The sequence below is a fragment of the Vulpes vulpes genome, chromosome 12 (assembly GCF_048418805.1).
Source record: "Vulpes vulpes isolate BD-2025 chromosome 12, VulVul3, whole genome shotgun sequence".
NCBI lineage: Eukaryota > Metazoa > Chordata > Mammalia > Carnivora > Canidae > Vulpes > Vulpes vulpes.
Window position 1 is genome coordinate 95,735,799 of NC_132791.1, and position 27,328 is coordinate 95,763,126.

Genomic DNA, 27,328 nt, shown 5'->3' on the forward strand with positions numbered 1-27,328 from the left:
CATTTTATTTTAGTTACAGAATTTTAAAAATAAACATAACTCAAGCCTGTTAATCATGTTTTCAGATTGTCTACATCTTTACTCATTTTGTCGTCTTAATTTATTGGTTTTTGATTAAAGTCATTTAAAATCTTCTACTATGATTATGAATTTGTTTGTAACGAAGTAAACTAGGCTGAGCACCTGCCGGCCACTGTGACCCAGACACCCTATTACTAGCATACATCTCCTCCAGCACGTTAATTGTAGGTGACATTCTATCACTTGGTCATATTTCTTAGACTTTAACTTGTCTGTGTTCATTTCCTTTTCATTTTCTAATAAACCCATACCCTTATTAATAGTATTAATTCTAATTTAGAAAAGTCAGCTATTCTAAGTAGTAAGAATGCTCATTTAAGCAGCTCTGTGATCCTTCTTGTGTAAAGCTACCCTACTGCTGGAGTATCATGGATTCAAAGGAAAACCTGAGGCATACAGTTGGCTCAGATGATGTGACTCATTTAATACAACAAAACAATGGTTACTTCTTAGTCTAGGGATCATATACTATACTTTTCCATGCCCAACAGTCCATTTAGCTTCTGTTCACAGGAGGGAGTTTTGTGATGGTAATTGTTCCTCCTGTTTCCAAGAGCATGTTTAGAAGTGCGAAAGGAGTAAATCGAAATGAAACATTTCCTGTGTTTCATTTCATTCCATTTGTTTCTTACATAAAAACACAGATTTAAAAATATATGAATGAAAGACAAGTAGTACTAAAGGATTTTAGGAAACAGACTCAAGCTTTTAGGGATTTTCATAATTTGCCAAAAAAAATTAGGAAATCGGTATATTATATCAGCAAACAAAGGTGTTGGGTGCTTTTGAGAATAACCAGAATGTCAGATTTCCTGATCAAAAACCTCAAAGCATCTAAAGATACACTTCAGCATCTGACAATGGAAAAAAATGTCACGCACCTACAGGTGTAAGAAAGGGAAGGCTAAGGTAAGAGCTTGGGAACAAGAACATAGTTTCCAATCTAAGCCAATAAACTGCCAGTCCCCTCTCCTGTGTAAGAAATTCACTGTTCTCTAATAATATGAATACCTAATTAACTTTTACAAACTGAGAAGTGGAATTATCCAACTGTAGGTTTCAGCATTTTATCTTAACCATCCTGGACTGAGGATAAATTTGAGCCCCTGACTATTCATTCACATAAAGGAACTCAGAGAAAGGCAGGTCTCAAGACTGAAAGAATAAGGGCAGACGAGGGAAAACAAAGGCCCACTAATTTCTGTAGGTACTAATACAACAAATCAATAAAAAAATATTGAGTCTTGGGCAGCCCCGGTAGTGCAGCGGTTTAGCTCCGCCTGCAGCCCGGGGTGTGATCCTGGAGACCCGGGATCGAGTCCCACGTCAGGCTCCCTGCATGGAGCCTGCTTCTCCCTCTGCCTGTGTCTCTGCCTCTCTCTCTCCCTGTGTCTCTATGAATGAATAAATAAAATCTTTAAAAACATATATATATATAAAGCCTCGGCCTATATAAAGGAAACCATGAAGGATGTATAATTCACAAATGCAAAATGAGGTCTGGTTTCACTGAGCTAAACTGTTTTCACTGAGATAAACTTTAGTGACCTCAACAAGAATGTCCACGCTGTCTATCAATGATAAGAAATGTCTCAAGACTCACCTCGTGCTTAGAGAAGAGTCGGACGCCCTCCAGCTGGTGGAACACTGGGTAGTGCTGGGAGTCAATCTGGTCCCGCCGGTAGACATCGCCCACTACCAGGAAGGCATCCAGCCCAGCATGCAGCAGGTCCCACTGGTGTGCGGACGTGTGCGCTCGCAGCATGTGATTCCCATTTAGGTAATAGTTGTCTCCCTTCTTCCGGCTAGGGTGGTCAGGCGGGATGAGCAGGCTGTCAAAGTTCTGCCAGGTGGTGACGACCGGAGAGAGGTCATCATAGACCGAGAACATTGGCGTCCCAAAGCGGCCCACATACTGCTTGTAGAAGTGCTCCTTCACCCTCTCTTTGATCAGCCAAAGAGGATGATGCTGCTGGTTGTGCAGATTCCTGCCAACCCTGGAGAGGACCTTCTGGGACAGGTTGCTATAGTCATCCTGAGGGTAAGATTTGCCCAGCAGCTCTACCACACTGCCTGGAGCTCCTCGGGCAGCAAACTCTGAAGCAGCAGGTCTCGAGCCCAAGGCCTGATGATGATGATGATGGCCTTTGGAGACACTACTGGCTTTCCTCACCAGGTAAACATGCATATGGGCAACTCTCCTGAGAGCTGAGCAAACCATTGCAACTTCTCTCACAGATTCTGGAAAGAGCACACATGCAAAACACAAGTCAAGCTTCACTCTGTAAAAGGTAAGTATGTCCTGTATTTCCAACCTGCTCCCCACTGTCCTAATGACGTGTTTCCCCTACTACCTCTTCCACACAGACCAAAGACCCCATTAAGGAAATCTGCTGACAGAGGCTTAATAGGTACTGCTCTACATCAAAAGAACCTTAAACATCATGTTAGATCCCTACTTTCATGGGTTTGAAGAAAACTTCCTTTATCGTGTCATGTCATGTCCTGAATCCCTCATGTTCAATAAAACTTTGTGTGACAATTTGCTTTTATTTGAACTATATTCTAGAACCAAAAGGTTTAGAGGGATCGTCTAAAAGACAAGGCTTGGTTAACCCTAACAATGTCTCATTAATGAAAGGAAGTACATGACTATATACAGCAGAAGACAAGATAAAACAGACATCCTGCAGGTTTCTGCCCATCATTCTCCTAACCTCAAAACTTGCTTAACTTTGACACATAGACTTCCTGGTTATTCCACTGTATTACAAAATGTTATTATATAATTTACAAAACTGCTACTACAATTTGTTACATTAACTTTTTTTGATATTTCAAATAAAATATACCACTCTGGGTGATGGTTATTTTTATTTAATATTTATAAAAATATTAAATATTGGGGTGCCAGGGTGGCTCAGTCAATTAAGCATCCATCTTCAGCTCTGGTCATGATCCCAGGGTCCTGAGATCTAGCTGCATCGGGTTCCCTTTTCAGAGGGGAGTCTGCTTGTCCCTCTCCCTCTGTCCCTCCCTCATGCTTGTGAATTCTCTCTCTCAAATAAATATCTTAAAATCTTAAAAATAAAGAAAGAAATAAAGAAAGAACAACTTAAGGAACTATTACACAAAGTGTAATATTAAATATTATAGACTATACCAATGGACAGCTGAAGTTATTTTTATAAACGCAAATCTTTTCTATCCTCACATCTGGTCATGTCATTTAAACTAAGTAACAGTGCAGTATCCACCATTATATTTTTGTTTTGTAAAAGAGCAAGTTTCTAATATGCACCTATATTAAACCAGGAATGGGGCTACACTTACTTGGGAATGGATACAAAGCAGCCAGAAGACAGAGTACTGACCAAATCTTTTTTAAAAACATGTCTAGAATTTGGGGCACTTGGGTGGCTCAGTCAGTTAAGCATCTGCCTTCGGCTCAGGTCATGATCCTAGGGTCCTGGGATCCAGCCTCCCATCAGGCTCTTTGCTCAGCTGGGAGCCTGCATCTCCCTCTGCCTCTGACTACAGTGCCCTCCTCTGGTGCGTGAGTGCTCATGTTCTCTCTCTCTCTCTCTGTCAAATAAATAAATAATATCTTTAAAAAATTGGAATTTTTTTTATCTGTTGGGCTACTTTAAAGCATACAACCATGTGGTTATTCTACTTCAAGGCCCAATAATCATACTATGAAAACACATACCTTCACGATAGTAAGCTGCCTTAGGAGAGAATTCTATTGTTCCAAGTGACATCAAAAGCATACTGAGTAGTACCCAGGCATCACAGTGCACCTAATTCAAAAGTGTAACTGAAAATATCTAGCTACAAGTTATCGTGTGTGTGTGTGATTGCTTATTAGAAGCCTGCACATAGCACCTTTGCAGGAAACTGCCATCATGAGAAGATACCAGGAACTCCCCTGGATTTATTCATTTATGGCACTATTTTGTCAGTTTCAAAAAGCATTTTTGGCTGAACTTCAGTGGAAATCTGTCTTCCCATATACGGTGTTCAGTGGATTGTCGATGAGATTTTAAATATGCATATGCCACCTTATACATCTTAGCACACAGTCACACTGTTAGGTTGTCAAATATCTAGCTCAGCACCCTTAGTAAGACACAAGAAAGCATCTCTTTTCCTCCAAAAGTATATGCTGTTATGCAAAGGTCAGAATTCTTCTGGAAACATGCTATTGGTGCAGTCATTCATGGAGTGCTATCTTTTCCTTCTTGGTTCCCAGCCCTTCACACATCCAAACCCACTTCTAGGTCCTGTTCCCCCATATGTGCCCACATATGTGCCCCAACTTCCTCATGCCCCTTTTTTGTTCTCCTCGCCCTACCTTTAGCTTGCGGAGGAAAGTTTAATTTTCTTGTCCTTTTTTCCAGACTTTTTATCTATCTGTGCAGCCCTGGCATATATTCCCCACTGTCACTTCTCCCCACTCAAGAAATGTATTTGTTTTTTTTAAAAGGAGATTTTATTTTTTTTAATTTTTTAAGCATTATTTATTTATTTATTCATGGGGGGGGGAGGTGCAGAGACACAGGCAGAGGGAGAAGCAGGCTCCATGCAAGAAGCCTGACGTGGGACTCGATCCCGGGTCTCCAGGATCAGGTCCTGGGCTGAAGGCAGCACTAAACCCCTGAGCCATCCGGGCTGCCCAATTTGGCTTTTTTGTTTTTTCTATTGTCACCTATTAGAGTGAGAGAATAATGATTATGATAGCTTTACGACTTCCATCTCAGAAGGAGATGCCCTTCTTTTGTCTCTCTCAAATTTTTTTTTTTTCTCTCAAATTTCTAAGAAACAGTTCCAGGCTCAGTCAGTTAAGCATCTGCCTTCAGCTCCAGTCATGATCTCCAGGTCTTGGGATCAAGCCCCACATTGGGCATCAGACTCCCTGCCCAGTGGGCAGTCTGTTTCTCCCTCTCCTTTTGTCCCTCCTCCTCCCCCTCTCCCACTCTTGTGCTTACACACACTCTGTCTCTCTCAAATAAATAATAAATAAATAAAATCCTTAATTAAAAAAACAAAGAAACAGTTCAAGTGGAAAACACAGGAGACCCAGGAAAATGACACCACCAATGGCAGTCATACTTCTATTGTTCCATTTTCAGCAACCCTGCGAGGTTAAGTGTTATTCCTACCACTTTACAAAGAAACTAAGAGTCAGAGAGATCATGCAACTTGCATAAACCCATATACCTCCCCATGGACAAAGTTCAGAACCCTGACCAACTTAAATACTGAATACAATACAATCAAGAGCTCCCAGACTATTAAATACAAAGTACATCTCTTTAATTAGCTCTCTTAATTTCTCTTACCTGAGCAACTTAAATTATATATAAATGCATTTTAAATGAATGAATATACTGATAAATCAAATAAAACCCACTAGTTTAGATAGTGGGAACAAAATGCTATTTAACCAAAAACTGGTAGGCCAAACCTGCCCATGTTCTGTTTTTGTAAATACAGTTTTGCTGGAATGTAGCAATATGAAACCCATTCATTTACATATAGTCTGCAATAGCTTCTCTACCATGAAGGCAAAGCTAAAGCTAAATAGTTGCCACAGAAAACATATGGCTCACAAAGACCTGAAACATGTATTATCCTATCCTTTACAGAAAAAGTTTGCTGAGCCCTATTTCAACTTCATTAACTGAGAAGTTCTTCCAAACTATTAATATCTTCCTAGTCACAAAATATGCAGATTATAGAGCGACTAAAAGTAACAAAAGTATATGGATATTAAATGTGCCAATAATAGTACAGAAGACACAATGAGACCAACCGTGACAAGAGTCAATAGAATACAAAGGGCAAAAGACCATACTCTGCAGAGATACCCACGTGGCTGTGACCCTAAGTCAGCCCTTCAGGCACTGTGCATTACCCTTGGGCCCCTGGTTTGACCTTTCTGACTCTTAAGTTTCTCATGTAGAAAACTGTAAAAAACAATACCTACCTCATAGTAAAAGAATTAAACTAGATCCTGTTCATTATATACTTAACTCAAGGCCCAATACATAAAAGATGAATCAAGAGTTAAAAACAACTCAGAGACTTCTAGAGACCAGATAACAGAAAAACGGTAGTTATTCACTGATACAGGAAACACAGGATGAATTTTGTTTGTCTGTTCAAATGATTTTCATGTGTGTTTTTGTGGTTGGAGAGGGAAACAGCTTTGGACAGGTTAAAGCTAAATATGGCTGATCATAGTCATGTTAGAATTTCTAAGAATCAGTCTGAGGTATGGATTTGAAAATGGGGTGATGAGAGATTAGTGCTACAAATGCAGGCCTTGAAAATTATGTGTATTGAGGTGAGAGTTAACATTATAAGAGCATACGATAGTCCATGGGCAGGTGAGAGCAAAAGTAAAAATGGGCAAAAGACCAAATTCTTGGAAGCTACCTTATTTAAGAAAAGGGTATATAAAGAGTAAGCCAGAAGAGACTAAAGTGTACAATATCACAGAACCTAAGGGCAGAGAGTTTCTAGATGGCAACCAAGATCTTTTCTGAACCCACTGTATGTGCAATCCCCAGCATGCAGTATTATTACTATTTGTCTATCTTGTTGTTAGACTATGCAGTTCTTGAGAGCAGAATACACACATCTCTCTCTTATGTAAATCTTCATATACCCAGAGTCAAGCACTACACCTGATACTGGATGAAAGAACAGGGAAGAGGTGAAAGAGGAAAAACAGAAAAGGATGGGGAAAGAATTGGTCAATATGCTAAAATGTAACAAAGAGGTTAGGCAGGGGGCAAAGAAAAGAACTATTTGACAGAATGACCAACAACAGGGCAATTTCCATGGCTAAGTGAGGAAGCAATCAGATTATCATGGATGAAGACATGAATCAAAATGAAGGAGATACTAAAGAGAGAATAAAAACATTTAAAACTTCTGAAACTGAAGGAAGGTAAGCTAAGGGAACTTTTAATAGATGGTCCTAATCTCCCAAGGAAAGCTTTAGATTTATAAGAAAAATATTGTGTATGATCTCAACATTCACCAGGTAAATGTAATTTTTTTTCAAAGAGGAATGCTATAGTTTAGTATGAAAAGTTATGAATATTAGATAGTAGGGTCAGAGGAGGGCACTATGCCAGAAATTAAGAGGAATCTATTTAAGAGTAATTTGTAGAAAATAAAAATTCAAAGAAACATGAGAAATTTGAAAAGGAAAAAGGAAACTGATTCAGAGAAAGTGTAAGATCAGAATGTAGAGGGAAAACTAGAGGAATAATGATGATTGATTGATGTGGCCACTGAAAAGTCAGGAGTTAGCCAAAGAGAAGTACATTAATTGGTGACCTGTTATCCATGAACAACCTAACTGCAGAGAGCAGTCACTAGAAGATTTTTCTAGATAGACTCAAAGGTTATTGATTTTTAAAATAAATAAATAATTAAAAATGAACATACATTCTGTAAGAATCCAAGAAAGTCACCAGCCGAGGGCTCTGGTGGCTGGTGCAAATAAATATATTGATCCGAATACTACTTAGTACCAGATAATCTATCTTCCTTATACATTCTCAATTTTAACCTACTTTATTAAGAGTGTTTTACATTTTATGAAATAATTTCACATGTGCATTACTGATTCCAGTAATACCTCCTCCAGTACACACAATTATTAGCCACAACTCACAGAAAAAGAAATATTGGTTCACAAATTACATAACTCAATTCCCACGGATAAAGTAGCAAATAGGGGATCAAATCCTTGTCTTCTAACTTTAAAATCCCATGATGTTTCCACTCTATGCCACTGAAAAAGAGAAATAAGATGGAGGCAAAAAGGACACAAAAACAAAGGTATAAATAAGAGTTTCTTTAGCCAGTGGTACAAAGTTTTAGTTCTATAAAATGAATATAAAAATGTCATGTATTAAATATATAAAGAACTCTATGTACCTCTCACCCTATCATGACTTAAAAATAATATGCCAGAGATAGTCAACACTACTAAAAAATGCAATGAACTTTTTTTCTTTATTACTTACAAGGACATTTTGAGATGTCTGCAATAGGCCAAGACTCTTTTTAAAAGGCTATTCAGGTAAGTTTGTGCTGACTTTCTTTTGATACATTTCCCCATAAAAGTCAGAAAGAGGCAAAATCACTCTACTGGCTTTAGACTGAGTACCTCAGGGCCCTATAAAAAGTGCTCACTGCTGTTGTTTGTTGATGATGGTACCTGGGAAGATAAGAGGGTGGTTTCTCCCACTGTACAGTATGGGCTAATTCACTCCATCATATTTTCCTTCCTTCCTTGGTCATTCCAAGTTATACAAACATACAATATTTCAAGCTACTTTGACTAATAAAAGATCATAAGAAATAAAAAATTATTATGTCACTCTAAAGGACATTTACTTATAGCTATGATGTAACTTTGTGTTTATAAGAAAAAATAAACAATTACAAATAATTAACTCAAACCAGAAAAGAAATGAAAAATCTGAGTGGAGCATGCCCTTTCTTATGTTCTTGGTCACTGGTAGCTGTAGCTAATAATTGTGTGTACTGGAGGAGGTTTTACTGGAATCAATAATGCACATGTGAAATTATTTCATAAAATGTAAAGCACTCTTGTTAAAGTAGGTTAAAACTGAGAATGTACAAGGAAGATAGATTATCTGGTACTAAGTAGTATTCGGATCAATATATTTATTTGCACCGGCCACCAGAGCCCTCAGCTGGTGACTTTCTTGGATTCACCCAACAGCACAAGAGCCCTTTTCTCTTACTCTCTGGTCCTCTATTTACATAGTCCAGAAATGTGGATTATTAGGAAACAGACTTCTGGCTTGATGTTGATACAACCAGGAGTAACTGTGCTGCACTGCCCAAACTTGCGGTAGGGAAGGAAGGACTCATCCACCCAGATACTACTCAGGACTCTGCCTTTTTTCAAGACAGCCTTACCTAGGGGTGCCTAGCTGGCCCAGTTGGAAGAGCATGAATCTTGCATCCCAATCTTCATCTCAGAATTTGCTTCCTGGCGAATCCAGCCTGGGACAGATGTGACAGATTAAAACCTCTACTCCTCCTCCTGAAGTATAAGGACAGTACACTCAACACCACTATGATACTACCCAGATGCTCATTTTCCTTCTAATCAGAGCAAATTGGTTTTTGTGCAGTTAAAATATACATAACATAAAGTTTGTCATTCTTAAGCGTACAGTTCAGTTGCATTTGGTACATTCACATTGTTGTGCAACATCATCACCATCTATGCCTGGATCGTTTTTATCATCCCAAACTGAAACTTTGTAAAAACAACTTTTTTAAGCAAAATTACATAGTGACATTTTAACATTTTTAACACTGTGAAGTCCTTACAGAAGTGCGGCTAAAGCTCATTTTCTTCAAGTGTCAAAATCAATGTACATAGCTCTATGTTCCAACTAGGACAGAAAAAATTTCTTGAAAATTGACATTGGAACTAAATGAGGGGAAAAAGAAGTCCTAGCGTACCCAAAGCAGTACAACTTAAATAGATACTAGATCACTTTTTTTAGCTCTTTTTGATACAAATGTTATTCAATTCTCTATACTAAAACACAACTTATTCCGACCAAAAAACAATGGTCTGTGTCACCCAACAGAACTTTCTGCAATGACAGAAATACCCTATATCCACACTGTCAAATGTGGTAGAACCAGCTACATATGGTTACTGAGTATTGGAAATGTGGCCAGTGCAATTAAGGAATTTCATTTTTCATTCTATTTTACTTAATTTTAATTGAAGTTGACCACATATGACTAGTAGATACCATACTGGACAGGGCAGATCTAGACCCTCATATAAGAAAAATGAGAATTCCAGTCTCAAAACAATCAAACTGATTCCTAAGATTGTATTTTAGGATACAAACTAGCTTCTAAAATAGTATATGGATTTCAGCTTAGAAACAGATATTCAATCTTCAGAAAAATTTTAACAATTTGAAAACTAGAAAGGACAAAAGAAATCATTAAGTCCAACAGTCATAAAGAAGCTAAGTCACAGATTAACTATATTCCCAACGATATGCAGCCAATCAATCAGTCAGAGGTGATAATCCATTGGCCTAATTCCCAGGTACAAATTTGTTCTAATCTTGAATTCAGTTAAGATCTCACCTATAATGAGGAATCTAAAAGAATCAAGTACACAGAAGCATGAAAAGTAGAAAGGTAGTTACCAGTGATGCAGAGGAGGGGGGAATGGAGAGATGTTGGTCAAAAGTCACAAAGCTACAGTTTGTAAGATGAAGAAGTCAAGAGATCTAATGTACAGCATGATAACAACTACAGTTTATACTACTGTACTGAGTATCAGAAATTCATGGAAAGTAAAGATTTCAGATTTTTTTGTCATTAGATACAAAAAAAATGGTAACTATGTGAGATGACTGTGAATTAGTCTGTAGAAATCATTTCATATATATGTGTATCAAATCACTATATTTATCTTAAATACATAATTCTTATTTTAAAAATTAGTTCAATTAATAAATAAATAAAAATTAAAAAGACATGTAAGGCATCTTGTTATATGGTCACAGATTGTATTTGGATACTTTAAGTTGTTCAACAGGCCACATGAGAACACAGTAAGCTTTCTTCACCACTATAAATCTAGCTCAAGTGACTAGAACTAGAAAAACACCAAGTATTTGTTGTTAGAATGAATGAATTTTGTAATGGTTAAAACAGTCTTTCCTTTTAATATCCCTCAGTCTTGTATGTAAAAGAAACTAAGCAGTGCATTAAGTCTGCTGGACTGGTCATTTCAAAGCACAATTAGCTTACGGGAAAGGGCCATTGTAAGCAAACACGACCCACATATGGTCACGACCACACAAAAAAAGATGAGGCACATTCCATTAACCTCCAGATGCAGTGCTTAAACACTTTCTACCAAAAAATATGGATCGTGCCTTAGTCAACATACAATCTGTACATTTTACTCCACTGAAATATGGTGGGGAAATGGCCAACTTCCATAGACTTTTACTCATAAAAGGGCAAGGCAAGAGTGTGCTTATGTTCCTGCTGAGTAGTATGAACACAACAACACCACCAACAATACAAATGTCTCTATAAAGGCAGCTCTCTCCATTACTTGTGAGAGTGTTATTGGTGCAACCTTTCTAGAAAGCAATTCAGCACTACCAGGAGATTTAAAACTGTTCATACCCTTTGACAGGGTAATTACCCTTCTAGGAATATATCACAAGAAAATAATGTAAATGAAGGCAGAAGTTAAACACAAAGAAGTTTCACTACAGTATGATTTATAATACAAAAAAATTAGAAACAATATAAACATCCCCCAACAAGGGAGTGATTAAGTAAATTATAGAACTATACAATAAAATATTATGCACTCATAAAGTATAATGGTCTCAGAGTTTTAATGATATAACCATATACTTATAAAGCGATAAATAGGACATAAAATTGTATGTATGATATGATCTTAGCTATGTAAATATATGACCTACCTATAAATACATGCATACTACATTTAGGAACTAAACAAGATTTAATAGGTTTAATCCCTTGTCCTTATTTTCTATTTTTATATTTCTAAGCTTTCTAAACAGATATTACATTTTTAATTGACCTGTCTTATTTGAAAGAGTTGAATTATTATAAGAAAAAGTTATTTTAAAAATATCTGTTGAGTTGAGCTTTAATCATCTTAGGCCTGTATTAAAGGCCTGTATTAAACTCACTTATATCAAAAACAAATGCCAGAATAAATGTAACATGGCCATAGAGCATTTAATTACTTGCGTCCAGTGACCAGCTAAGCAATTATTTTTTATAACAAAGCAGGTAGGGATCCCTGGGTGGCGCAGCGGTTTGGCGCCTGCCTTTGGCCCAGGGCGCGATCCTGGAGGCCCGGGATCGAATCCCATGTCGGGCTCCCGGTGCATGGAGCCTGCTTCTCCCTCTGCCTGTGTCTCTGCCTCTCTCTCTCTCTCTCTCTGTATGACTATCATAAATAAATAATAATAAAAAAAAAAAGCAGGTAGAATGCTTGGCTTGTAAGAACTTCTTTGCCTTTCCAATTTCCTCTCCCTAAATATAAATCAATTGTCATAATCACAATGCCAATCACTCAAAGTTCTTTTCCTAAGATACTCAGATTTTCTGGGAAATTGACGCCAGATTCTATACCAAATAAATGTTTTTCAATCTTACCCATTAAGTCTTTAATACACATTAAAGCTAAAATGTTACACTGTAATTTAGTAAAAAAATATATATATATTTATTTCTAAGGAAAATTTCCACCAAAACTTAGTCCAAAATAAGCTAATATCTAGGGTTCACATGTAGGTCACTGTATGGGGCTGCCAGAGGATCTCAGAGAAAAACAGCACTATTACTATCCTCATGGTAATCATCAGCCTCAATCTGGCCATCAGATGATGACTAGCCCTGATACACGGAAGTTAAAAAGGCTTGTTTCTGGCCTTCTAATATGGGTTTCTATCCTATCAGGCTCAACTGAATTCCCCCTTGCTTGCTGTTACCACTGCACACTCACTGCTCCAAGGCCAGGAATTAACTCATGACACAGTTTTTACCACAGTGCCCATGGGGTTTTTCACTTGCTGTGATGTACGTTCTCCAATACCACCAAGCACTTCTCCAATTTTCCGCAGACACCACCTAGGTGTCCTACAATTTACTGAATTCTGACACCATCTACCAGCAGATAGCATTAGGTAGCACAGGTTTAGAGCTCAGGCCTACAAGACTGCCCTCTTGCCCCACTTTAAATGCCAATCACTAGTTCAGGTGATGACCAGCCATATATCAGAGGCTCTCCCTCCTCATGTTTAATTAATTTACCAGAGTGGCACTCAGGACAACAGTTTACATACTATTTAACCGACGTATTATAAAAATATGTTACTCAGAAACAGCCAGATGGAAGAGATGCAGAGGGCAAGGTTTGTGGGAAGGAGGTAAGGTAGAGTTTCCATGCCTCTCCTGGGCATACAACCCTCCACATGATCAGCAACCCTAAAGCTCTCTCAACCACATCCTTTTTTGGGTTTTAGGAAAGATTCATTACATGGGCCTGGATGATTAAATCAACTGTACTGGTGGCTGAGCTCAACTTCCAGCCCCTCTCCCTCTCCTCAAAAGTCTAGCTGGCTCCCTTGGCAATCAGCCCCCATCCTCAGGTTACCTAGGGGGCTTGCTGAAAACCACTTTATTCATATAAACTCAGCTGTACTAGAAAAGACACCCACTTCATCTTGATGGCCCTGGACCTATCTCTGGTACTGGGAACAAAACTAAATACTATAACAAAAGATGCTCCTCTGAGTTATAATTACAATTAGAAATTGCAAGGGTTTTAGGAACTATGTGCTGAAAACATGGACTAAACCAAACGTGTATTTCTTATTATCAACTGCATTAGCTCATTTGCGTTCACAATGTCACCATCATCAGCACTACTCTCCTCATGCTTGAAATCATTAATCCTCAATAAAATTCCAGCAATTTCATCAGCATTCAAGGAATGTATGGGAGGTAAACATTATCAAATTCATAATTTATTCAACTTATTACTCTTCTGGGTGATCAACTTCTGGCATAAGAGAGTATGACAAAAAAAAAAAAAAAAAGAAGAAGAAGGGAGTGTGACATCATCTTTGCATTAGTGCTATAGTTTTCTTCAATGTCTTCTTTGCAGGTACAGTTTCAATCATCACTGTAGTCCCAAGCCAGGACCAAGCCTTTGTAGTGTTGATGCATCTACCCCACTTCAAGCCTTAGCAACTGTGTAAATAGTATTTTTAAGGCTGAGTTTCTGTGCCAGTACAGTTCTTGGTACTGAAAACCGTAGAACCTACAGTTCTACAGAAAGCATGCAGTTTGGGTCTATTTTTTTTTTAATGTGTTTAAAACAGGAAATTATTTTATCAAAACAAAGTTGGGAGGTTTCGGCAAGGAGCCCTACCACTCTTGATCAACTGCAGACCCAACAGGAAGTTGGACTTGACCCTACAGAGACCTGAAATTGCACAAGGAAGGAAACTGGAGGAAGAGACACTTTTCTCATTCCCCAGGCAACAGCTCAGCCAGTGAGAAGCCACCATACTTAGAACTCTCAGTTTACTCTACTGGACTTTTACTTTACCACTGCCTTCCCAACTTACTCCTTTTCTCCTTGAAAAAGCCTGCCTTTCATTTGTTCCCCAGACTTGTCTGCAGCTGGCACAGCTTGTTTGTCCTGGGACTGCAATTCTCTTTTATGCCCAAGTAAACTCATCTTTTGCTGGAAAAATAACCGGCAGTTTTTACCTTTAAAGTTATCGAGGGAATAAAATTCTTTAGTCACCAAGGCTCTATTACAGATGTCACATTTTTGGGTTAGGCAAAAGTAACATCAACAGCATTACTTTTCACAATAAGTTGAAAAGTAAGGCTGTGTGAAATAGTTAACTAGGAACAGTAAAATTTCATTTTTCTTCCTGTCCACTTTATCATTAGTGACCTTGTACTGCTGATACAAAGTGGTAATGAACTGTTCAGAAAATACTTCTCTGGTTACCTCTGTTGTCTTATATATATAATCATTCCTAAGTAAAATACATGTACACTAATCCACCCTTACTCACGGGGGAGATATATTCCAAGCCACCCAGTGTGTGCCTAAAACTGTGGATAGTAAGGAACCCTATATATCCTGTTTTTTCCTAAGCATACATACCTGTGATAAAGTTCACCTTATAAATGAGGCCCAGTAAGAGATTATTAAAACCAAATGATAATAAAATAGAACGATTATAACAATATGCTCTAATAAAAGTTATGTGAATATAACCTTTCTCAAAATTGTTAGAGAAGCCAAGAACACAGGTGAAACCTGGTCAAATAGGACAAAAGTTTTACAAATTAAACTGTACACACCCAGGTCCTGGTCACCCCAGCCACAGTTCTTTCATCCTGAGAGTGAGACTATCATGAAAAAAGCCACATGCAAAGGAATTCAGTCAGCAGAGATAAGGCTACATGTTATCTACATACCTCTACCTTGGAGGATAACTAGGAGGGGTTCTATACAATACACAAAGAAAAAGATCACCAAGAGTCCAGCTTGGATGTACAGAAGAACAGAAAACACAGTTTCTACACATTCTGGAAATAACTGGGCACCAGGAAAATTTATCTCCTCCTGGCCGAGCTGAAGTTAGTATTAATAACCTGGATGTTTAAAATAGAAATATCCAGTTTTTATGTCAATAAACCTAGAAGCAATTATCTATGGACATGTACATCTCTCCCACTGGTAAATAACCAATATAGGCTCAAAAGAACACTGTATTTGAAATCATTACTCTGCAATAAAATGAAAGGCTTACAAGAACTTTTTAACACACAGTTGTTCTGAGAGCGTCTCATACTCTTTCCACAACTTTTGTCCATACAAACACAATTATTATTTTGCACAGCATCTGGTGTGCCTAATTCCTGGAAATGTCTATGGGCATTGATAAGAACAATGTTGCTTTTCTACCTTGGGCACTTCCACAGCATTAAAGAGAATAAAGTGAGTAATCTGTTTTCTCTAGGTATTCACCAAGATGTGTTTTTCTCATTGATTCTGGAGCATGTAAGTGACAAAAGGGAGGCCTCCAAGGCAGGAAGCTGTCGTGCCAACTATACAAGAGGGTCTACAGCTCAGAAACACCAGTGGCCCCTTACCTTTCAAAAATGCTCTTATCTTGCATGGATAAATGAAAGTACTTCTTACCTTAAGTGACTATTTATTTATCCATCTCAACAATGTATTTAAGGCTGTGTTTAAGGATGAAAGCTACCAGCAAGAAATTGGCACTGGACTTGGCTGCCTGGGGCACATGGCTTTCACAGACTGGCAAAGGCCCAGTTGCAGTATCAACGAGTATACCATTTGTCAAGACAATTACACAAGAAGAAGACTTGGCAGCTGCACATAGAGGGCAAGCCTGATGAGAGATGGTGCCAGGGCACAAGGATCAGAGAGCCCAAGAAATCCCTTGACACGTCAGTCTTCTTTTGTAATAGTTACCTTTTGTGTAGATAATGTCTTTTATTGAAATTAAGTCTAAGGGGGAGAAAAGAAGCAGGAAAAGCAATTTTAAAAGAGTCATTATCTGAATATACAATGTTCCTATTCAGAAGAGAGGTCTTTTCATCACTATAAATTCAGATGAGAAATGACTATCAATATTATTCTTTGCTAATAAATGCCATATTTTCAAGAATGAGAGATTTGAAAATGTACTATCACACTGGAGCTTCTTAATTATTCAAGAATAGAGAGGTCCTCAAGAGAAAAGTGTCTTGTGATGGACACAAAAACAAATGGAAAAGTACAACACTAGGTTCCAGGAGAAATGAGTTTTGTTGTCCTAAGTCAAAAGGTTAAAATCTGTAATTAAACAAATGCATGAGGGAATGACTGCAAACCAAAGATGCTAAAAATTAATTTGAAGACTGGTTAATAAGTATCTAAAGATATCACCGTATTTGGAATTGCAAGGAGATTCCAACCACTCTTGCACTATTTTTCACTTATGAAAAGTATCATCAGTTAAAATTAAGATCACATAACCAATATCCATTAATATGAACGAACCTTTCCTCGATATGCCAGGGAAAAAGTTCCTCTCCCTGCATGTAAACTATAAGAGACACACTCACTGTTAGACAAATGTATCAGACTCATCCTTTATGCTCCCTAGCATGTGAGCAAACTCAAGTGAAACATCAAAACTCCTAGTTGAGTAACTTGAACCAACCTACTAGTCATCACTTATATTTGGTTTTAATGAAAAGTATATACTGTAGTTCTCCATATTCCACATTTGAAGAATGACAGAATAATTATCCGCTAACTTCTGCATTTAAGATAACTGTATAATCTTACTAATGGGGGCACCTGGGTGGCTGAGTTGGTTAAACGTCTGCCTTCGGCTCAGGTCATGATCCAAGGGTCTTAGATCAAGCCCAGCATTGGGCTCCCTGCTCGGTGGGGACTCTGCTTCTCCCTTTCCCTCTGCTGCTCCCCCTGCTTGTGCTCTCTCACTTGCTTGCTTTCTCTCTCACATAAATAAATAAAAATCTTTTTAAAAAAATAATAATAATCTTACTAATGTAAATGTACATAACAGTCTTAAAATTAAAAACTACTCAGCTAATGAAAAAGAATAAAGTTTTCACCCAGAAATAATTTAGCAAGCAGAATAGATATGGCAAGTAAAATTAAAACCTATTTTAAATCAACTCATGAGACTGCATATTAAAAACTATTTTAGGTTATTAGAAATATTAACATTACATAGAAGAAATAGCCTCCAGGTTAAAAATTATTTTCTCCTAAATATTCTAAATAAACTGATTTTATCTAAGATTCCCCAAATAAAGTCACTGCATATAAAATCCTGGAGTCTGGGCTGCAATGGAGGAAGGAGTATATTATGGCACACAACGGCTCTGTGCCAGTCCTCAGTTCCACAATTATTAAGCCGCAGCTACCAGCCTGGAATATGTCTCCACCGGCAAATGGTGACATAACATCACCTCCTCTCTGATGTGTTTTCTTCTTCTTCTTTTTATTCTTTCTTTTATTTTGTTCTCAGGACAACACAAAAAACATAAACTGTCCAGAGTCACATGTACTAACTGAAAATTGAAAGCACTAAAAGGCAGCATCAGGACTCAAGCCAAGGCCTTCTGACTTAGCCAAGTGCCAGTCCTGACCCATCATCACTTCCATTTCCAGCCCTCTCTTGATAAATATGGGCCTTCCTAGCTTTTTCCAACAGGCAGTCCTGATAAGTTCCTTGGCAATTTTCTTTTCAAACCAAAAACACACTTTCCCACTGACATGCTTCATAATTGCAGAGATGTTTTATCTCTGTGAAACCACGTCTTCTCCTTCGTACTTTCCTCACACCCAACTGAGCCATGTCTCTCTCCTCTCTTCCCCAGATGCACATAAAACACTCTCTGAACGCATCCAAGAGCTGCTAGTCAATCTACTAGACCTTAAGCGACTGGAGGATAGGGTCAATGTTTTTGTCCTTAAAAAAAGAAATGTTTTTCCAAGCCAAAAAGAGTGAACCCCATTAGAAACATCCATGTTACATATTTCTCTATTACTGTTCTGCTGAGAAAAGACATTATTCATGAACTCGTAGTGACAAGTCCACTGTGCCACCCTCTCCACACAGCACATCTAATGATAAGTAGTTAAAAGTAAAGTACAGCACTGACGTTCATTCAGCAAGCCATTTAGAAGGATGGAAGTCAAACAATATTCTTTCTTACTTCAGAGAAGGCTGTTGTGTGCACGCTAAATCATTTCCTCAATACAGAGACCAGATGGCAGAAGAGTGAAATATAGGCCCACTTATGAGGGTCCCATCAGCCCCAATCAGCCCAGATCATATTGTGCTCTCCACTAACACTGCCCTATAAAAAGCATAGTTCTGCATTTCTCTATATGCTTCGTAACTAGTAAGGATTAGCGAGTACATGGAAGCAATTGAAATTGCAAAAGATATATGAAATAAAAACCATGAAAAGAATATATACACAGTCCATTCTCATTATTCCCAGTAGTTATGATCTATAACATCTCTGAGAACACTAGATTAGCGCATACTAAACCACTGCTCCTAGGGGAAATACAGTTTCCTGTGAGCCTCTGTTGACATTTTTGTCAACTAATCAATGCATAACCTTGTTATATGTGTGTTTCTGTTAAAAGATACTCTATTTAATATATACTGTTGATTGACTTACATTAAACTCACAACCAACAGCACTATAACTCAGTCCTGAACACAGGTATTTTCTCCATTAGGCACATCACAGTCTTCCTGAGCTGTGTGGCATGAGACAGTACTTTAGTAGTACTCTTGCAGACCATTTTAAACAGCAAAATCATCCAAAACAAATGCAAAAATGTAAAATGTAAAAAACATGGCACTAGACAGACAGCAAAAAGGACACGTGTTTACAGCATGAGCCGGAAACAAAAAGGCAAACCATTGCTTTGTTGGACCTCAGGTGGAAATATGGATGCATCAAAGTTATAATGCTCTGTACGTGTTCTCAAATGACTGGAAAAGCCCCAGAAGTGTTGATTTTGAGGTTACAAACCAATGTCAGCAATTAGGAAAATTCACAAATACAGAATCCATGAATAATCCATAGACGATAAGGACTGCACGCACGTCAAAATACTGACAAGAGGGATGCCTGGGTGGCTCAGTGGTTGAGTGTCTGCCTTTGGCTCAGAACGTGATACCTGGAGTCCTAGGATCGAGTCCCACGTCAGACTCCCTGCGAGGAGCCTGCTTCTCCCTTTGCCTATGTCTCTGCCTCTCTTTCTGGATCTGTAATGAGTGAATAAACAATCTTTAATAAAAATATATATATATACTGACAAGAGTAGATGCTCCAAGGAAGGAAAGTGGGTGGCTGGGAGGCATAGGAAGAGAGGAAAAACTTACTTTTGTACCAAAGTATTATAACCTCTTGAATTGGGGGGGGAGAGGGAATTTTATGATAAAACATCATTATACCTACTAATAATGTAAGAAAAGTAAAAGTAAGTCTTGAGTTCTGACAGTAAAAAGACACGCAAATAAGAATAAGGAGGAATGAAAATATAATCAAATGCATCCAAAAATGGAAAATCACAAGCATATGGAGAACCACTGGTACAAAAATACTCTGAAAGGTTACTATACTCTTTAACAAAGGCTATAAACAAAATTTAAACTTTTCTCAGTGACAACAGTCATCCTTTAGGGAAAGCTAATGCTATTCTTGCAATTACAGATTTTTTAGTGTTTTAAATTTTGTGCTGTTTTGATTTCAATTGGCCAACAGAACCTCTACCACTATTCTAATAGGACTAACAGCTCTGCCATCCTGAGTTTGAGGCTTTCACTCTGTTGTGAGCTATCAGGGAAGCAAAATAATTAAGCTCATTAGAATTAAATGCTAAGTATCCATAAGACTGAGTGCAGACCTAAGAAAAGTGTCTGGTTTTAGTGCAGGACTACTGAAATGGCCAGTTTTTAATTCCTATAGGCTTTTAATTCCCAGACCTTGACTGTGCACCAAAAGAATGACATGGATCGAAAATTATCTCTGGATATAATGGAGATGTTAACATACTAAGATTTGGAAATATTTTTCACTTAGACTAGAATATATGTCTGTGTCTACTGTTGTAAGAATTCACTTCAAAAAGTACAAAGTTGCAAAGAAGAGGAGCTCAGAAACCTGGTTTGCCATTTTATCTTGGGCTTCATTCTTCCACAGCCTTTCCAACATTTGAAAGGAAGGTTTTCTCTGTGGCTAATTAAGCAAGTATGGACATTTGAAAAGAAACTTAAAGTCAGAGGGACCTTAAAGATGAGCTAAACCAACTATGGCATTTGACAGATGTGAAAATTGAGGCCCAGAGACACCTTTCCTGTAGACACCAAGTCAACTAAAGACCAGGCCTTCTATTCTCGTTTACTTGTCACCTAGTGCTCATTCCATGATCCCACCTGTATTTCCATTCACACAAAGAAAGTACAAACGCTCACAGAGTAGTAAGCAAATATTTGAACGGAGTGGGCATTATACACATAAATTATTTTAGCTTTTAGAATTTTTGCCAAAACAATCTTGAAGAAGAAAAAGCTGAAGGCATCACAATTCCAGAAGTTCTATTACAAAGCTGTAGTAATCAAGACAGTAGGACACTGGCACAAAAACAGACACATAGATCAAAAAGACAGGATAGAAAACCCAGAAACAAACCCACAGTTTTATGGTCAATTAAACAAAGCAGGAAAAAATATCCAATGGGAAAAAGACAGGCTCTTCAACACATGATGTTGGGAAAATTGGACAGCCACATGCAAAAGAATTAAACTGGACCACTTTCTTACATCACACACAAAATAAGCTCAAAATGGAATAAAGACCTAAATGTAAGACCTGGCAACATAAAAATCCTGTAAGACAGTGCAGGCAGTGATTTCTTTGACACAGGCCTTAGCAACATCTTCCTAGATATGTCTCCTGAGGCAAGGGAAACAAAAGCAAAAATAAACTATTGTGATGACATCAAAAAAAAAATCTTCTGAACAGCAAAGGAAATACTCAACAAAACTAAAAGGTAACCTACTGAATGGGAAAAGATATTTGCAAATGACGTATCTTTTTTTTCTTTTTTTTCTTTTTTTTTCTTTTTATTTTTAATTCATGAGAGACACAGAGAGAGGCAGAGACGCAGGCAGAGGGAGAAGCAGGCTCCACGCAGGGAGCCCGACGTGGGACTCGATCCTGCGTCTCCAGGATCATGCCCTGGGCTGAAGGCAGCACTAAACTGCTAGGCCACCCCGGCTGCCCTCAAATGACATATCTGATAAAGGGTTAATATCCAGAATATATAAAGAACTCAATACCTAAAAAATAATCCAACTTAAAAATGGGCCGAAGACAGGAACAGACATTTCCCCAAAGACATCCAGATGGCCAAAAGACACATGAAATGATGCTCAACATCACTCGTCATCAGGGCAATGCAAATCAAAACTACAATGAGGTATTGCCTTACACCTGTCAGAATGGCTAAAAGCAAAAATACAAGAAACAAGTGCTGGTGAGGATGTGGAGAAAAAAGAACCCTCTTGCCCTACTCATGGGAATCCAAACTGGTGCTGCCACCATGGAAAAATAGTATGGAGGTTCCTCAAAAAGTTAACAGAACAATCCTATAATCTAGTAATTGAACTACTGGGCATTTACCCAAAGAAAACAATAACACTAATCCAAAAAGATATATACACCCTTCTTTTATTGCTGTTTTCTTTACAATCACCAAATTATTTAAGCATCCCTAGTGTCCATCAATAGAAGAATGGATAAAGATACACACACACACATACACACACACAGAAATATTATTCAGCCATAGAAAAGAATGAAATCTTGCCATTTTTAACAACATGGAGCTAGTGAGTATAATGCTAAGTAAAATAAGTCAGAGAAAACAAATACCAGATGATTTCACTCATATGTAGAATTAAGAAACAACTGAACAAAAGGAAACAGAGAGAGTGAGACACAGAAATCAAGAAACAGACTCTTAACTATATAGATCAGAGGGATGGTTCCCAGACGGGCGGTGAGTGGGAGGATGGATGAAAGAGGCTATGAGGATTAAGAGGACACTTCCTATGATGAGCACTAAGTAATGTACAGAATAGTTGGATCACTATATAATACACCTGAAACTAATATAACACTGTATGTTAACTATACTGGAATTAAAAGTAAAGACTTAATAAAAGAAAAAAAAGAAAAAAGAAAAAATCAATCTTTTGAAAGAGGAGCATTATATTTAAGTCTTCATCCCAGAAATAAAAGTTACTGTCAACCTTATAAATGGGGAAAAAACAAAAGCTGTTTTCAAATATTTATGGCCAGAGATTTAGTCTGTTACACATGGTACTTGTCTTTTTACAGCATTGGCAAAAGTATGCTACCTTTAAATGACTAAATAGGGCAAAACAAGAAACTGAGTATTCCCATTTGGAAAAACCTTAAAAGTCCAATTCTAAGGAGTTGGTGAAATAAAGTATGATACTTTAAATTAATTTTAAGAAGAAGCCATTAGACCGAGGTGGCTGTAATGCCATGGGAGCCTATAGAAGCAAACCAAAATCTAAGCTTGCAAATGCCTCAAGATTACGAAATCAAAATTTCAGAACATTAACAACCAACCAATTGGCTTCAAACCATGGCCAATCAATAATTTCCTTACTTTGCTTCCACCTTTTCTCTATAAAAGTCTCCTGTCCATGGAGTGCTCCTAACCATTCTTGGTTTGGCATTGCTCAAATCAAATCTGTATTTGCTCAAACTCTTAAAATGTTTAATGTGCATCCGGTTATATTTTAACAGTTCAAATGATATGAGAGAAAACGGTAATTAAAAATATCTTTGGACATTGGACAATGATTGTAAAATAGATAAAGCAGCTAAAATATTATACATGCCGCCTTTATTTTTTACATATGTTTGTGTCTTATCCTAGAAAAACTACTGTAAGAGCATATGAAAAAATTAACTACATCTGATTTCCCCCATCCTGCTTTTACACACTAAGCTTCTGTAACAGGAAGAGGAGAAATGTAGTTAATCACTGTCAATATTCTGTCAAAGTACTCCTGAAAATCTTCCATGGGCTATATAAGGAATACATAAGAAATTAGTTTTTTGGAGATGTAGATTTTTGCGGGTTTGCTAAACTTCAAGTCCACCAACCAGTAGCTGTCCATCGTACTGTGACATGTTCCCACAATCTAAAAAAATTAATTTTGCATCTCCCTATCCAGTTCTTTTGGCCATAAAGCTTATTGCCCTTATAAAAACTAAAGTCTTTGTAGGAAAAGAAAAAGTTTTCCTTCATCTTCTTAGGGTTTATAGCAGGGCTTGAAAATTAAACTGACGAAGACAGATTAACAGGAGAAAAACACGCGAATTTTACTAAATGTTTACAATGTATATGGAAGCCTTCACAAGAGAATCAAGGCCCAACACAGTGACCAGAGCAGGAAATTGTCCTATCTTATAAACAAAGAAACAATCAATTTGTGAAGGGTGAAGGGTAGTAAATGATTAAGTAACTAAGAAGGTAAGGGTTGGTTTAACAAGGTTTGTTTGTACAGATTTCTCAGCCCCAAATTCCCTCTCCGGTGATAGAAATGCATCCTTTCCTCCTAGTACAGGGAGGGTACCTTTCATATGGGAGATTTATTTCCTGCTTTCAGAGAAGAGAGTGGAGAGAAGCAGAGTGACCTTCTTGCTTCTGTCATTTTTTCAAATTCCTTAAGCTTAAGATTTTCAATATGCCAAGGTGCCATTTTGGGGGACAAGTCCTGGGCATATAAACATGAATAAATGATGGCCCTCTACTCACATTCAGTCTGGAATTCAATACAGCAGAGTGAAGTAAGTACAGCTCTGACACTACCTGAAGCTACAATATCCTCCCTGGTTAGTACCCTACCATTTAGATGTTTCTGCATCCGAAATATTTATATCCAGACTTGTCTTCACTCTTTGTATTTTCAGAAACTAGTAGTGAATTTGGCATAAAGTAGGAACTTACTAAATGAGTAAATGACTGACAAATATACAAAGGGCTAGAAGACAACCCAGCTCTCTAGAGGAAATAGCTTTTAAGGTGATTTTTAAAATTAAACTTTTAATTTTGAAATAATTATAGATTTATAAGCAGTTATAATAAATACTGCAGAGAGAACCCATGGACTCTTTGCCCATTTTCCTCCAATGAGAACATCTAGCAAAACTACAGCACCAAGATCACAACCAGGATACTGACATCAAAAAGTTCACAACACAGAATATTCTGACACAAGGAGCTCTCAAGCTGGCCTTTCACAGACATGCTCACTTCTCCACCGACCATGTCCATCACCCATGGTAACCAGGAAGGCCTGTGCTCCAGTCCCATAACTTCAGAATTTCAAGAATATTATACAAATGGCATCATACAACATAGGATCACTTAAGATTGCGTATTTTCATTCAGCTTAATTCTCTAGAGAGTCATCCAGGTCGTTATATTAAGACTTTGTTTCATTTTATCGATGACTAGTACCTATGTGTAAGACGTAGAATTAACTACATATATATATTCTCTGCCCCTGGCTTCTGGCAAAGAGCCCCTAAAACTCATAAATTTCTAAGCAATTAAGAACAGTAGGGACATCTCTTGTTCTACTACTTGGTCCTTGGCCCCATCCCTAACACAGGGCTTCTAAAACCCTTGTAAATTCCTACATGGTAAGAGCACTAGGAATAACTTTTGTCCTAAGGAGGCAACTACAGGTGAGCTCACGGGAGGCTGATCACCAGAAAGACCAAGTAGAAGCTTGGAATATTCAGCCCTACCTCCTATCCTCTAAGGGAGAGGGCCTAGAAATGGAATTAATAATTGATCACGCCTATGTGAGAAAGCCTCCATGAAATCCTAAAAATACAAGGTTCAGAGAACTTCCGGGTTGAACACATCCGCACTAGGACGGTGATGCATGCCAACTCCACAGAGACAGAAGCCCCTGACTCAGGGACGCCTGCCAGACCTCATCCTAAGTATCTCTTCATCTAGCTGTTCAACTGTACCCTTTATCATATTAATAAACTGGTAAATATAAACGTTTCCCTGCATTCTGTAAGTCACTACAGCAAACTGACTGAAACTGAAGAGGGAGTTGAAGGAATCTCTACTTTATAGGCAGTTGCTCAGAAGCACAGATGACACTTAACAGTGGGCAGCTAAAGTGTATATGTGTGTGTTATAAGACTGAGCCCTTAACCTGTGGAATCTGACATTATCTCTGGGTAGAGAGCGCTAGAATTAAATTGTGGGACACCTAGCTGATGTCTGCAAATTGCTTACTGACGTGGACAAAACTCTCTAAATACTCAGTGACCAGAAGTTTCAGAAGGGAAGCACTCTCTGTAAAGGTAAAAAAGACAGACACACAAGATAAGGGGAATACACTATAGGGGAGAAGTGGGTTTTTCCTAGATAGGAAGGAAAATAACGGAAAGTTTTTGCTTTATACCATAATATGAATGAACTACGGTTTAACGATTCATACTTTGAAGGATATCTGGGTCGTTTCTGTGTTTTGGTTATTATAAGGAAAGAAAGCTGCTATGAATATTCACGTACAGATTTTTACGTGTGCATATGTATGTATTCACATCTCTGGGATAAATGCCCGAGAGTGCAACTGCTGGGTCACATGGGAGTTGTGTGTTTAGTTTCATAAGAAACTGCCAAACTGCCTTCAGAGTTGCTGTACGTTTTACTTCCTACCAACAATATATGAGTGATACAGGTTCTGTACATGCTCCCCAGCCATTTGTGGTTGTCAAGCTACTTTTTATTTTTGCCATTCTGATAGGTATGTAGTGATATCTCATTGTGGTTTAAGTTTGCATTTCCCTCATGGGTAATGATGAAGGGTATCTTCTTAGGTGTTTATTTGCCATCTGTAGATATTCTTTGGTAAAATGTTTGTTCATGGTTTTGTCCATTTTCTACTTGTACTAGTTTTTACTGTGGAATTTTGAAAGTTCTGTATATGTTGGATGCTGGTCCTTTATCAAATTTGTATTTTGTGAATATTTTGTAATTTATCTTTTCATCCTCTTAATAGGGTCTCTAGCAGAGTAAAAATCCAATTTTGATGAGATCCAATTTATCCATTGTTTTCTCGTATGAATAATGGTTTGAGTGTCAAGTCTTGGGATTACTTGTCAAGCCCTAGAACCCCAAATTTTTCTTTTTTTTTCTAAAAGAATGATACTTTTGCATTTTACCATTTTTAAGTTCATGTGCCATTTTGAGTTAATTTTTATATAATGTATGAGGGCTAACACAGTTTTGCCAATTGATGTCCAACTGCTCCAGCACCATTTTGTGAAAACGTTATCCTTTCTTCCATCAAATTGCTTTTTTCTAGATTCCCTATTCTGTGTCTACACCTCTCTCTACCCCTACCCTATGCCTTACTATAGTTATAGTAGGTTTTAATAATAGGTAGAATGATTCAGGATGATTTTTAACTATTTTAGGACCTGTGCCTTTACCTACAAATTTTAGAAGAAGCTTGTGAATAAAAATCTTGCTGGTTCCAAAGAGTACAGCAGAGAAAGGGATGAGGTCACATGACAAAGGAGAAGCCTGACAAATACTACCTCAGCCAGGTGATCAAGGTCAACATTGACAGTGATAAGCTATACTAGTAGTACAAATCCATGATATGATGTGATGAAAATGGCCGTTACCACTGTCGCTGCTCTCCAAAAAACAAACAAAAACCCACCCACATCACCCTAGTCTAATCATGAGAAAGACATCACACAAATCCTGAGAGGCATTCTAAAAGTATCCCACAGATACCCCTTGAAACTGTCAAGGTCATCAAAATCAAGAAGAGTCTGAGAAACTGTCCAGCTAACAACAAAGATGACTACATATAATGTGGTACCCTGGATGGGATTCTGGAACAGAAAAATGACATCATGTAAAAAATAAGGAAATCTGAATAAAGTTTGGACTTTAGTT

General features: G+C 37.8%; 1 protein-coding gene across 22 annotated transcripts in view; it reads right to left on the bottom strand.

The window, feature by feature from the left end:
* FARS2 (phenylalanyl-tRNA synthetase 2, mitochondrial) overlaps positions 1-27,328 on the bottom strand; it is a 584,196-nt gene that overhangs the window by 456,828 nt on the left and 100,040 nt on the right. For 13 of the 22 annotated variants that reach the window (XM_072729194.1, XM_072729189.1, XM_072729192.1 and 10 more), the window contains one exon: positions 1,685-2,322. The exons of 1 other annotated variant lie outside the window; for it this stretch is intronic. In XM_072729194.1, coding sequence (XP_072585295.1) covers positions 1,685-2,302 — 618 coding nt within the window. In that variant the 5' untranslated portion in view covers positions 2,303-2,322. Of the gene's footprint in view, positions 1-1,684; positions 2,323-9,057; positions 9,145-27,328 lie in introns of all 22 variants that reach the window. 8 more of the 22 variants (XM_072729196.1, XM_072729190.1, XM_072729191.1 and 5 more) reach the window with 1 other exon arrangement.